General features: G+C 38.5%; 1 protein-coding gene across 1 annotated transcript in view; it reads right to left on the bottom strand.

Annotated features, from left to right (window-relative positions):
- TTC27 (tetratricopeptide repeat domain 27) overlaps positions 1–12,385 on the bottom strand; it is a 227,793-nt gene extending 215,408 nt beyond the window's left edge. Inside the window, exon 1 of the mRNA XM_007476051.2 lies at positions 12,102–12,385. Coding sequence (XP_007476113.2) covers positions 12,102–12,189 — 88 coding nt within the window. The 5' untranslated portion in view covers positions 12,190–12,385. The remainder of the gene's footprint in view (positions 1–12,101) is intronic.
- Positions 12,386–14,890: the final 2,505 nt, after the last annotated feature.

Below are 14,890 nucleotides of genomic sequence, written 5' to 3'. Positions count from 1 at the left end.
AGCTCATCATTCCTTTCTCAAGTGGCTTTTGTATTTGTGGCAGGAAACAGATATGGAGACCAAAAAAATTCCTGCCTTCAAAGAGTTTGCATTCTACTTTGAGAGCAAGGAGTTTACAACACAGATAAGCACAGTAAAGTAGGGTAAAAAGTAAGGCAGGCAGGAGACAAGGGGAAGAAAAGACAAAGGAATTTAACTGATTCCTAATAACAAAGGTGAAGATAACCTAAACTAAAATGGACCTCAGAAATCATTTAGTTAAAATCCCTCATTTTACAGATTAGGAAACTGAAATCCCCCAAAGTTGAGTGACTTGTACAAGGTCACACAAGTAATACATGACTCTGATTTCAAAACCCAGGTCCTGGGCTTTTTCTATTACATTGTGTTAACCCCATTCCAGAAGACTCTGGAGAAGGAGACACCTGAGCTGAGCCTTGAAAGAATATAAGAATTTTTAAAGGAAGAAAAGGGCCCACATGTCAAGTATGGGAGACCATTTATAGGCATGCATGGAGGCAGGAAAACACATGTGAAGTTCAGAGAAAAGAAAGTATTCCAATTTTGCTGGAACAAGTGTAAGAAGGGAAGTAATATAGAACAAATATATGAAGTCAGAGTAGAGTCAAATTGTGGAGAACCTTAACTGCTAATCTAAGAAAACTGTATTTTATCAGAGAGAGAATGGGGAACCACTGAAGATTACTGAGCAGATAAATAATCATTCTTCAAGAAGATCATTTTCCAAATCTGAGTTGGAAAAAGGATAGTGAAGGCAGAAAGACCAATTCAAACAACCCATGAAGGTTATCATAACGGTTTAGAGTAATAATTAGAGTGCAAAACACTAAGCCTTGGCTCTAGTAAGTCAGGATTTTGCAAATAAGACTTCTCATTTCCTAGATGAATTATTTGATGAGTGCTTAAAAAATGTAAAGGAAGGGAACATGCATTTATTAAATAACTACTATGTGAAAGATACTGTGTTAAGAGATTTACAAATATCTCATTTGATAATCACAAAAATCCTGCAAGGTAAGTGCTATTGTAAACCCCATTTTACAGATAAGGAAACTTGGGACAGGCAGAGATGAAGCAACTTATCCAGGGTCACACAGCAAGTGAATGTCCACAGCAGGATGTGACCTCACATCTTCCTGACTTCAGGTCCAACAATCTCACTAGCACACTACCAGTTTAACTCTTCATAGAGTCCTTACAGAGCTAAGAGTTGTGTTCATGGTCTATATGCTGGTAATACATTGGAAGAGTTTACATTCCTGAGTGACGCTATAAGAAGAGGTGTTAGTTGCTGGTGGAGTTGTGAATTTGTCCAACTATTCTGGGAGGCAATTTGGAATTATGCCCAAAGGGCTTTAAAAGACTGCCTGCCCTTTGACCCAGCCATACCACTGCTAGGTTTATACCCCAAAGAGATCAAAGAAAAAATACATGTACAAAAATATTCATATCCTCACTCTTTGTGGTGGCAAAAAAACTGGAAAATGAGGGGGTATCCATCAATAAGGAAATGGCTGAACAAATTGTGGTATATGTGGTTGGTGATGGAATACTATTGTGCTCAAAGGAATAATGAACTGGAGGAATTCCATGTGAACTGGAATGACCTCCAGGAAATGATGCAGTGAAAGGAACAGAACCAGGAGAACATTGTACACAGAGACTGATACACTGTAGCATAATAAAATGTAATGGACTTTTCTACTAGTAGCAATGCAATGATTCAGGGCAATTCAGAGGAACGGATGAGAAAGACACTATCCATATCCAGAGAAAGAACTGTGGGAGCAGAAATGCAGAAGCAAATCTCATGATCAATCACGTGGTTCAATGGGGATATGATTAGGATTTAGATGTTAAAAGATCACTACTGTAAATATGAATAACATGGAAGTGGGTTTTGAACGATAAACATGTATAACCCAATAGAACTAATTGTCAGCTCTGGGAGGAGGGAAGAAAGGGGAGGGAAATCATGAATTGTGTAACCATGGGAAAATATCCTAAATAAATAAACAAGTAAACAAACAAACAAGCAAATAAGTGAATGGATAGATGATAGATAGATAGATAGATAGATAGATAGATAGATAGATAGATAGATAGATAAAAAGTGGTATTATCTTTTCCTAGAGCTGTGTCTACAAGGAAATAGGCTAGCTGGGAAAGAACACTATGGGGGGTCAGAAAACTTTTTAAAAGGAAGCTCTAAGGTGCTGGGAGAAAAGGCATCACACAGGAAAAGCCAGCTTTCAGCCAATGTGAACAGGTGGGAGCCTGGAGAAGTTCCCTCACGACTGCATGGGGCTGGAGATACCCAGACTGCCCCACACTGGGACTCTGAGCCAAGCTGGGGCTCCCGGCCTTGCTCTGGGCTTACACACCTGAGTCCAGCAACTTGGACTGCCTCACGTTGAACGCTCAGGACCTGACTGCAGGGGCACCTTTCTTGGATCACAAAGCCATGACAAAGAAGATGTCATTCCCTACCCAGTGGGCATCAAACACCACTTTAGTCCTTATGGAAGGGGCCTTATCCATAAACAGTGTTTGTGGGCAGCTGCCCACCACTATTTACCAAGACTCACAATGTTTTCTTGTTTATGTATATAATGTATCTGGTGTAATTTTATTGAACTCGATAATATTTTAAACGATAGAACACAAATATTCATGGCTAAATACCATACTGAATAATAAAGGAATTCTGATTACTAACATCACTGGGCTATTGATTTAGATTGCTAATAGCTACGTGGGATATATGTATATTATGTAGTCAAGAATATTAACCTTAAAAATGAAACCTTGATTCTGTGATTATAATAAACTACACTGTACAATTTACTTTAGGCTGGTAGCACCTATGCTGCCTCCCCCAAACATATATATCAACAATGGTAAATACTGTAGACTTTTTTACATATATGAAATATATACACACTATTTTCTTATGTCATCTATGACCATTTTTAACTGTTAAAAAAAATGGGAAATTTCACAAAACGAATTAAAGAGGCCACAGAGTAGACTATTAATTCCATCCACATAATCCCCTGGAATCTAAGCCCAAATCCTTCTGAGTGCACATTCATGATTCCATCCACCCAGAGTTCCCCAGGGCACTACCTATCCTAGCTCCAATGTGGACAAGAGTATACCTGCTGGTGATAATAACCCTCACTTCCAGCAAGACAATAAGGCCCAAATGGTTAAGAGAGAAAAAAGGTCAGAAAAGGAGTCTAGGAAAAATCCACAGGAACAGGAGACTTTGTGTAGAAACTAGGAAGTGGTATTGGCTACTGTTACCTTCAAAGACGAGATTCAGAGCAAGAAATGTTAGCTGTTTCCTTGAAAATAATATCAGCATCTACACTGATAATTTCTGCTACATCCTTAGCATCCAAAAACTTTTCAAGATGAGTTACTGCTGTTTTCTCACCTATGCTGTCAGAAACAAGTCATTAGTGGTCATGGATTGTATTAAAAGGAATATGACCTTCAAAAAGAAAAAAAAAAACTGAATGGGGTCCCACAGGACACAGTGAAAGGTTTTGTAAAGAGGGAGCCTAAAGCCCGAGTCCACAGATTAGAGCTGGGCTAGAAGGGGGTAAGAGGACAAGAGATGCTAGCCAAGGGGTGATGATAATGAAATCAAAGAGGAAGGAAATAGGATACTGAGAGGTAACATTAAGGGATAGGACAAGGGGGGGATGGGCCTGGCATAGTAGGTTGAGTTTTATTAGTAAACTAATCAGTACCAAAGTTCAGAAAGTTAATGAAGACTTTGCAAATACAACTTCCTAGGCACTAACCTCTTTCTAAAAAATCAAGGTAAATTCATAAAAAATTGGCATGTGCCCCTTTCAGGAAAGCAACTTGTCATATGCCACAAAATCCTAAAGCATTAGCTATAAAACTAAGAAAAGTCTTAAACATAAGTCCATATAGTTAAAGGGCACCATGTAAGCATGTGAATGAAAGCACCACATAAATATTAGTGTTATTATTGCTGTTAAGATCTGCAAAGAGCTTTATATTGGTTATTTCTTTCTATCCATATAACAACCCATTGAAGCAAATACTGCAGGTCTTACTGTCCCCATTTTAAACAAGTAAACTAAGGCTCAGGGAGTTTGTGATTTTTCACAACTAGTAATCACAGAAAGGAGTTGAATACAAGTCTTTCCAAATTCCCCTATTCCAATTTGCCTCTTGACATAAAGATAAATAAAATATAGCCTTCAAACTCAAGGACCTTATAAAATACCAGAGAGAATAAGCACTTATACAATGCTTTAATATTTGCAAAGTGCTTTACACATGTAGAGACCTACGTAAATTTCCTGCGTAACATGCAGGTGTCCTGTGCAGTGTATGTTGAGAATATGCAAAACTGCAGAGAGCACTGGAACATGCAGAGCTAATACACAGGACATTGACAGAAGACTATACTAGGTAGAGGCAGGAACAGATTTACAGCAGCTCTGAGGAAAGGGACATCTATCGCTCCCGGTTCAGAGGACTCAGGAAATGCTCATTCATAGAAACACGAGATGTTCCAGAGAATCTCAGTCCTGGAAGAGTCTCAGGGGCCATATAGCACAAAATGGGCCACAGCCTCCCCTACAAAGAGGTCATGCAACTTGGGCTTAAAAGCACCCTGCCACACCCCATATTCTTCCAAAGAAGCACACTTCATTTTTGGATAACTCATTTTTGGGTAAGTTTTTCTTCACATTAAACCAAAATTTGCCTCTTTGAAATTTCCACTCATTGTTCCTAGCTCTGCCTTTGAGGTCAAGCAAAACAGGCCTACTCTATGCGATGGAAAGTCTTTCAAATTCACAAAGCTATCCTGTTTCTACTTTCCCCTAAAATATAAAGTAACCCTAAAATTATCCTTATACCTCAGAGTACCCCAAGCCTCATGTCTCGCAACACACACCTTGCTCTTCTCTAGCTAGGCTGAACAATTTCATCAACCAAACTATATGACCTGAATTCAAGGCCCTACACGTCCTTGTTGCCCTCCTGTTGACACTCTCCCAAACCTTCAAAAATCTTAAAGACTTCTATTAAAACCTTTCTACTTTATGGATGGGGGGGAGGTGCCTTGAAAGAACAGTATTTTCAGAGACATCATTAGGAGAAAATTTCTAAAATGGATAAATCTGAACAAAGTCATGGGAAAAAAGGGAGAAAAAAAAGCATAATAAGGATGCCATGGGTAGTACAGATCACCTCAAACAGATGGTTTATATATGAGAATGAGAAATATAATTAGAAAGACAAGTTGAGTAGCATACCACAGGGGCCTTAAAATACCACCCCAAGGAGTACAAAATTTAAATTCATAAGCAATAAAGGGCTATTGAATGATTTTGAACAGATGTGTCTTATGGAGATTAATTTTATAATAATGTATACAACAGACTGGAACAAAGAACATAGGATTGAGAACTAAAAAAGAGTTGGTGGTTATCTAGTCCAACCCTTTAGTTTTAGAGATGAAGGAAGGAAATAAATTGTCTAAAGTCAAAAAGAGAATAAGTAGTAAGTCCTCTTCAGTCATGTAGGCTTGAAACCTAGGTGTCAACCTCCACTCCTTACACTCTCACTCCCCCATTTGCTGCCAAGGTCTGGCAATTTTACCTTTATAACATCATCTCATATGTCCCTTTCTCTCCTCATGCCTGGACTACTACAATAACCCATGGGATGATCTTCCTATTGTAAACCTTAAAATTTCTTAGACTTATGAATGTTGGAAATTTCTCCATTGGGAAATTTCATACTTAAAAAAATCTCCTACTGATAGTAAGAACTCTATTGGAATATGAAACTCCTTGGCATGGGAGGATCCTTCTCCTCCCTACTTAAGACTACTTTAGGACAGAAACCTTTTGCTAAACAATGGAAAGGGCTTTCCCCCCCTCAGGTACATCCCCCACTCAGCTGCCAAAAAGATTTTCCTTAAGCAGCAGAATTTGTTCCAAAAGCCACAAAGGCAGAGGAAAAGGGCACTAAGTAGAGCATAGTCAGACATCAAAGAAGTTACTGTCCTTTTCCTCTTCCATTGCACTCCCACACTTTCTTTCCCATTTCATGTATCTTTGTTGCTTTCCTTCTAATTTCAAATGCTTTTGGGATGTGCTGGCTAAGCTCTCTAGAGCATCCTTTTCCCCTCAATTGCTTTTCACTGGCTTGTTAGGAATACTGGTTATAATTTTCTGTCATCCTCCTCTGTGATTTTCACAAAAGAGCTTTTGCTATCAATTCAATTGCTTTTGACTGTCATATCTCTCCATTTGTAAAAGAGGAATGAAGGGAGGAAGGAGGAAGGAGGAAGGAGAGGAGACAAGTTGAGACTATATCACAGGGACCCTAAATACCACACTAAGGAGTGCAAAATTTAAATGTATTAGCAATTTTTGCCCCCTCCCCTTCCTTAGCAACAACTATGACTGATATGAGAACATGGCAGCAAGAACATGTGTTTACTTAGATGAGCCTGAGATTGACCTTAATTCCCTAGTAGTCTCATGCTTTGTGTTTCTTTACCTAAGCATAGGTAACTACCTAACAATCCTAAGAGATGGATACTCCAGTCCCAGCCAGCTATGTTGTGAGCTCAATAGTCCCCAAAATTAGGAAATTAGGGGGAAAATTGACAAATTTGCTTTTATACATATAGAATGTAATTATAAGTAGGATACTGATCAGATGAATATATGGTTGATGAAAAGGCTAGACTGAATTTTAGAAAATGTAGGAACACAGATGGGCATTATGTGCACAGAAGAAAAAAAAAAACAGATGAAGCTGTAGGAATAAATTAAAGTGAGAAAGACCAAAGAATACTAAAAGGGGGCTGAAGCCAAAAAAGACTTAGTAATTGTATAGCTATCTTATATGATTTATTTTTATGGCTTCATTTTTTCAAAATTTCACAGTAGAAAAGTTTCTTAAATACTATCTAGTACAACTCATCCTTGAATCAGAATCCCTTCTATAACACACCTGAGAAATAGTTATTCGGTCTTTGTTGGAAAATTTTTAGTTAGTAGGAACCTACTATTTCCAAAGGTTGTCTTTTCCACTTTTGGACAGATCTTAGGAAGATTTCCTTACATCAAGACTAATTTACCTCTAAGTAACTTCCATCCATCCACTAATGTCTGGGGCAACCAGAACAAGCTAGTTGCCTCTTGAAGAAAGGAAAAGTGATCCTGTCCTATATGTGTCTTCTCTGCTCATTGTAGCAATCTGACACTGTTGATCAATCTTTCTCCTTCTAGAGCAGGAGTTCTTAAACTTTTTTGTTTCAAAGACCCCTTTGGCAGCATCATAAAGCATATGGATCCCTTCTCAGAACAAGTTTTAAATACATAAAATAACATACATAGGATTACAAAGAAAACCAATTATATGAAAGAAAAAAAATTTTAGTCCCATACAAATCTGTGACTCCAGAAATCTATCCAACTCCCAATTCCCTCTCCTCTCCATTCTAACTTCCATGTGGCTGCCATACCATAGTTCTGACCACTCTACTACTAAGGAAGTTTCAGGGTTCTAGGACTAAATATAAAGCCTCTAGGATAGACAGAAACCAGAATGAGAAGGGCTTTAAACTTCCAGTCTTTCCAGAATGATTACTCCTTCTTCCTCATGCAAACTATATCCTTGTCAAACTAGACTACTTGTTTTTCCCTGAACACAATATTACATCTTCCACCCCCCAAGACTTTAGTCAAGGCCCCCTATACTTGGAGGATTCTCCCTCCTCATCCCTCCCTTTAAAATTGCTGGCTCTCTTCTTTCAATAAAACATAAGCTCTTTTAGGAAAAGAATTGTCTTTCTCTCCCCAGCACCTAGCTCGGTGCCCAGCTGGCTCTAAAAATTAAAATATATCCATTTCTTCAACTAATACTCAAAGAAATTATTGATGCTCAGTTTCAGTAATCTACAAAGGAAAATCCAAATGAATGAAAAAGACATAATGAACATATTTCTGTTTCCACTTAGCTGAGAATCTCATTGTGTTGGTCTATCAGTACAAACTTGGACAGGTACTGGAAATGGCAATAAATTGGTCCCAGAACTAAATAGAAGAGAGAGAGTTGACAAGACTTCATTAAAAAACTGTGTAGTGATGTCAGTGATTACAAATTGACCCAGTCAAAAAAGGTCAATCTTTTTTACACTGGAACATGGATACACAGTTTCAATCTACAGAATTTAAGAAACAAATTCAACATTAAACGCCAAAAGCATTTTCTTTTGTTGTTAATGACTACAAAGACAGTAGTTGATGAGTATTCTCTGGAGCCTGACAGCTCTGACCATCGACCTAGATTCAAAGCCTTCTTCTGATACTTGGCAGTTCTTTTTTCTACTGGTCTTCTTGATACTCTTTTTCATTTAACTTTCCTGGAATATAGGTCCACATCTGTAAAATGAGGAGATTGTACTAGAAAGCTTCTCAATCCCTTCTAGTTCTAAAATCTATGATCCCACGATCCTTTCTAGAGTTTCATCACACTGTTCTCACTTCATTCTTCTGAGTCAGTGATTTGTTTGGTTAAGCCTTCTCAGTTTCTTTTCCTAGATTATCCATAAATAGGTCCTTAAGTATGGGTATTCTCATAGGCTCTACTCCTGGCTCCTCTCCTCTCTCTTCATCTTTTCACAGTAATTTCATCAATGGGTTAAATTACCATCTCTATTCTACAAAACCTGTCTCTCCTGACATCTAGTCCTACATCACTCAATCAATTAGAATTTATTAAGAATCTACTATGTATCAGGCACTCTGCTAAACAAAGGGGGTACAAAGAAAGGCAAAGGGCCACATCTGCCCTCAAGAAGTTGTAAAGATTAAGATTGATAATCAATAACTAAGTATTATATTTTAAAATTTTTATTAATAATAACTAAAGCAAAAGAAATACCTGAATTCAGCCTGGTCACAGTTCAAAGAAAGAACATGGGCAGAACATACATCCACTTAAATACCAATAATATTATCTCACCAACATGGAGACACAGAAGAGATTTTAGGTAATTTTGGGAAATACTAAGGACTTCTGGGGAATTAAGTCAAAGGTTCAAAATCTCCATTTATAGAAAACTCACAGTCTAATAGGAGAGACAAGACATAAATAAATGTGTATCAACAAGCTGTATACAGGACAAATCAGAGATCAACTCAGAGAAGCCACTATCATTACAGTGAATGGGGGAAAGTGTTTTTGCAGAAGGTGGGATGTTAGATGAAACTTAAAGGAAGTCAGGGAAGTCAAATGCTTCTGAGGAGGGAGAGAATTCCAGGTAGAGAGAATGGCCAATGAAAATACTTGCTGTTGGTTGATAAAGAGTCCTTTGCAATTACAGAGCAAGAAAGTAAAATAAACATGGAGGGAATACGATATAAAAAGACTGAAAACAGAGAAAAGGGTGAAGCGATGAAAGGCTTTAAAAAATAAGTTTATTTATCCTGGAGGTGACAGGAAGCCACTGAAGTTTACTGAGTTTACTGAGTAGAGAAGTGAAAAGGTCAAAGCAGAATTTTAGGAAGACTAATTCTGACAGCAGCGTAAAGAAAGGAGTGGAGTGGAGAAAGATTGCACCATGGAGACCAATCTGAGTTATTGTAACAGTCCAGTTATGAGGACCTGTATTAGGTGGTTGTCCTGTCCAAAAAAAGAAAGAGACATGTGCAAAAGATGTTATAAAGGTAAGATCAAAAAGCCTTGGCAGCAGATAGAAGAGGCAGGAAGAGTTGAAGAAGACATCTAGGTTATAAACATAGGTCTTTGAGAAAGACAGTGGTACCCTCAACCATATTAGGGAAGTTGGGAAAAGGTTGAGCTCAGTTGGAAATTCAAGACTGGAGGTCAGAAGAGAGGTTAGGAATGGACAAGAAGATCTAAGAGTCATCTGCATTGAGATGATAACTGACCATAGGAAATGATGAAATAACCCACAAAGAAAACTAGTATAGAACATCAGGTGGCTTAGGATAGAGCTCCGGGGGTCTCCCAACTGCCTCATACTTAACATCCAAAAAAAGATTTTGTTGTTGTTGTTACCCCAAACCCATAACTATTTGTTTTTAACTTTCTATTTAAGGCATCATCACTCTTCCTATCACCCAGGAATGAAAATCAAGGAAGTCCCTTTGGACCACCACTAATCCCTCTACCCTCAGATCTTCTTAGTTGCCAAGTTTTGTCAGTTCTTCCACCATGACCACTCTAACGTTTATATCCTTCCTTCACACAACTACCACCTTACTTGAGACCCTCCTCACCTCTTGCCTTCTATCTTCTTAATTTGATTCATTGATTTAAATCTCTCCATTCTCCTCAACATAGCCACCAAGATTATATTCCCAAAGTTTACCAAGTCACTCCCTGCTCATAGAGTTCCAGTGGCTCCCTACTGCCTTTAAGCTCAAAAACTTCTTTTTTTGGCATTCTACTTCATGCACATTCTAGCTAAACTAGGATTACTTGCTGTTTCCTGTCCAAAATATTCAATCTTTCACTGCCATGCCTTCATACACTCTTGGAATCTTTAGCTCCATTCAAGACTCAGCTCAAATGCCACCTCCTACATGTAACTCTTCCTGATCCCCCCAGCTAATATTGTCCCTACTCCTACATACTCCTTATAATTATTGTGAATTTATTTAGTTACTTCCGTACATTACTTCACACACAGAATGTGAAAGGGTTATTTTGTTTTCTTTTTATCCTGAGTGTCCAGCACAGAGTCTCTCATCTAAAAGTTGCTTAATAAATTCTTGTTGAATTGAATCATCACCTATACATTGTCTATACTTCACCCACAATAATCATGGAAAAGAAATTTTTAAAAATTACAAGTGCTTCTACTTCTTCTTTTCCTAGTACATCCCAAAGCATCACATCCTCAAAATCCTTTTTCACCAGAACCACTGAAACTTAAATGTAGCTTTCCCTCCATTATCCCACCCACCCACCCACCCCCAAAAAAAACATTTTTTTTTAAACCACCAACACTGGAAGCTGAAGATCTGCATCAGACTCCAAGGATCAGAAAGAGAAAAGAGCCAGTTTGCCCTCAGTGTTGGATAACTCCTTTCTTTTAGTAACCTCCACCCTTATCAACCAATCAAGCATTTACTAAGTACCTATCATGAGACTTCACTAAGCATTGGAGATATAAAACAAAAGTGACAGTCCCTGTTTTTAAGGAGCTGGCATTCTTAATAGATGGGCATATATAAATATATAAATAATATTTACAAAATATATAGTAGGTAGTTTGGCTAGGGATCCCACTCTTAACTGGGACCCAGAAAGTATTTATATAAGATTCAGAGAGGTGGAGTCCAGGAGGGACTGCATTCCAAGAAAGGGCAGCTAGAGCAAAATTTTAGAAGACAGGTAGGAGGTAGTATACTGGGGTTCAGAACAAAAAAGCAGGACTGAATCATGGAATTTATGGAAAGGAATAATGTTTAAGACTGGAAATGCAGAAGAAACCCAGGTTAACAGAATAAATGCCAGTGAGAGACCTTATTTGATCCTAGAGAGAAATGATCTTTTGCCTTAAGTATGTATAGCAATACTCTCTCAATGCCTTAAATCTCTCTACTCTCCATTACATCTTCAACAAAGCTGAGAAAACGATATTCTCAATGCTGACCATATCATTCCTCTATTCAAAAAGTTCCAATAGTTCCCTACTGCATCTATGCTCTAATAAAAATTCCAGATCACTGGTATTCACTGAGTAGGGGGAGTAACACAGTTAGACCCGTGCCTCAGGAAAATCAGTTTGGCAGTTGTGTGAAGGATGGCTTACAGTGGAGGGAGATGCCAAGTCTTTAAGCGCTGAATAAATGTTAGTGGATAATAGTTGCGTCAAAAGGTGAGGAGGACCTGAAGGTGGTGGCTGCATGAATGGAGGGGGCGTTCACTAGAAAAGTGATGTTGGGTCAGGGCCCGTCACTCCTTCAGGCAGACTGCGCATCTACCCCCGGGGCAGTGGCCAGGGGGCCCCAGGGGTCATTGAGCCACCTCACCTGTGCCAGTCACGTCCATCTGTTTCCAGTGCTGCAGCTCCGTATCCGTGGAGAAGCCCCTCAGAACCGCCAGTTCTGGGGGCCACATGGCAGCGCAGGAGGGAGCACCAGCAAAGGGTTCTGCGGGGGGCTACACCGGGAGACCGCAGAAAACAGGTCCAAAAGCTTTCGAACGCTAGCACTACCGCCTAGATCCCCTAAACCCGACGTGTTCCCGTTCCATGTGCTAAAACAGGCTCCAGGGAGCGTCCATGACAGTACCGCGGTGCACTCTGGGGCGGGAGGGATTGACTAGAGAAGGAGCATTCCCACTTCCGCCTGGGAGGCGACAGCCTCAAGTTGGCGATAGAGCATGCCTTAACCGTGGCCCGCCCACCTTCGGGGCGGAGGTATGTGTTCTCCGCACCCAGACTGAAAGCAACTAGTACTTTAGAAAGGAAGGAGAGCTCGAACTTTGATCCTGAGCCAGGGGAAGAGCCTCGGAGCTGAAAAGGAAAGGGGAAGAGAAAAGAAAGTGCTGGACTGTACCTGTGCCACCTTACCCAGCCTATTCCTTGTGATTATTAGTTAGTTTCAATGTAGCTTAGCTACCTGCATGGAGGACTGTAGCAAAAGTTGTCGGTTCTTTCTTAACAAATGTCAAATGCCCTGGAAGGCACGGAGGGAGTGATTCTGCCATTTGGAGTATGAGCAAATAATACTTAATATTTATATAATTATTTTAAAATTTGCAAACTGTTTTACATCGACCATCTCATTTGATCATACACAATAACCCTATGAAATCTATGCTATTATTATTTTAATTCTAAAGCTATAGAGACTGAGGCTGAGAGAGATTAAGTAACTTGCCTATGTTACAGGACATGTAAGGGTGGGAGGATGGAATTCAAACTCGAGTTCCAGACTCCTGGGCCTTTGGTTCTATCCCCTACATCAAACTGCTTCTCTGGAATAGCAAGGAGTCATTTGAATGGAGGAGCAAAATATAGATGACCTTAATTTCTGAATACTTTAAGCAAAATAGTTATGTTAGAATTACCTAGTCCTGGGTAAACAATAAACCAATGGAACAGTGTAAGGTCAGAAACAGATCAAACATAAGCAAAATGTTGTTTGAATAATTTATGGGAGAAAATAAGGAAAAATTAGTCAATATTCTTAACCACCTAGGAATGTAATAAAAAATAAATGTGGATCCTCGCTCTCAGCTAAGACATAAAAATTTCATCTGAATAACAGACAAGAGTGGGGCAGTTCATCAGTTCTGTGTCTCAGTGGATAGAGCATTGGGCCTGGAATCCAGAAAACCTGAATTCAAATCCAGCATCAGACCTTTAGTAGGTGTGTGCCTCTGGGCAAGTCACTTAACCCTGTTTAATTCAGTTTCCTCATCTGGAAAATGAACTGGAGAAGGAATAGCAAACCATTCCAGTATCTTTGCAAAGAAAACCCTAAATGGGGTCATAAAGAGTTAAACACAACTGAACAATAGTCTTAAGAAGTTTTTTAAAACTTTTAAACTTTCTAAAACCATATAAAATTTTTTATCTTAATTGTGGAAGAAAGATAAATATTGAATAAAAATTATAATAGATTTATTAGGTTACATAAAAATAAAGAATAATGCACAGTAAACAACATAAAAAATAAGATTAGGAAAAGTATTTGCAGCAAGTATTACTAGACTTCTAAACTCAATAGCAAAATATAGAATAAATAAACAAATGGTCAAAGGATATGAACAATTTACAAGAGTATGAGCAGCCAAATAATCACTCAAAAAAAGTTTAATCTTTCTAATAAAAATGCAGATGAAAACAACTCTGAACTACCACCTCTCATGCACCAAATTGATAAAAATAAAAATAACAAAATAATGCAAGTTTGTAGAAAAGTAAGTCCACACCTACATTTCTTGTGGAACTAGAAGCTTGTGGATTCTTTTTGGAGAGCACTTTAGAAACACATTTGTAATGTTAAAAAGTAATTATCTTCTTAATCCCAATTATCACATTTCTGTGAATAAAAATAAAACTATCAAAAAAAAAGAAAATAGCTACCTATTCAAGCATTACATATAGGAGCATTTAATGAAAAATTTAAAAAAGTATGGAAATATTGAAAATGTCCAACAAGTAGAAAATGTGCAAACAAACAAACATAGATATAATAGAATACTATAATATAATTATTATTATTCTCTACTATCATTGATGTATAACAATGTTTGTTGAGCTATAATCATCTATAGAAAAAATAATGATTGAACCAAATTGAGGTGATGAAGAGCCTTGGGGTATGTTCACCGTTAAAGGGCTATCTGGATAATAATCCAGCAGAACAGCCTATAGAGAATGGTCAAACAAGTAAGAAGAGAACAAAGAAAGAGCATTTCCTTGAAAACTCAGAGAGGAAAGAATATACAGGCAACAAAGGTGAACAACAGTGTAATGTGACAGTAGAAAGAGAGAGTCCAAAAAAGAAAACTGGAGGTGTGGGATGGGAAGTCAAATTCTGATGAATTCACCATTAAGAGCTCATGCCTCCAGGTTTAGTGCTCTAAATACAATGTATCTTATAGATGTCACCTCTATTATACTCTATACCAGGGGTCCCCAAACTACAGCCTATGGGTTACATTTGGTCCCCCTGAGGCCATTTATCCAGCCCCTACATCCTGTGCTCCTGTATGTGGCGGCACTCACATACAGTACTACTTCTGGTGACATAATCCTTTGTGAGGTGACTTGTTCTGTGAGAAGGAGGAGCTGCACAAAGGATTATGT

Source organism: Monodelphis domestica, chromosome 1 (genome assembly GCF_027887165.1).
Source record: "Monodelphis domestica isolate mMonDom1 chromosome 1, mMonDom1.pri, whole genome shotgun sequence".
In the NCBI taxonomy this organism is placed as follows: domain Eukaryota; kingdom Metazoa; phylum Chordata; class Mammalia; order Didelphimorphia; family Didelphidae; genus Monodelphis; species Monodelphis domestica.
The sequence above is the reverse complement of the archived record's forward strand: the minus strand, read 5'-3'. Positions and strand labels throughout refer to the sequence as shown.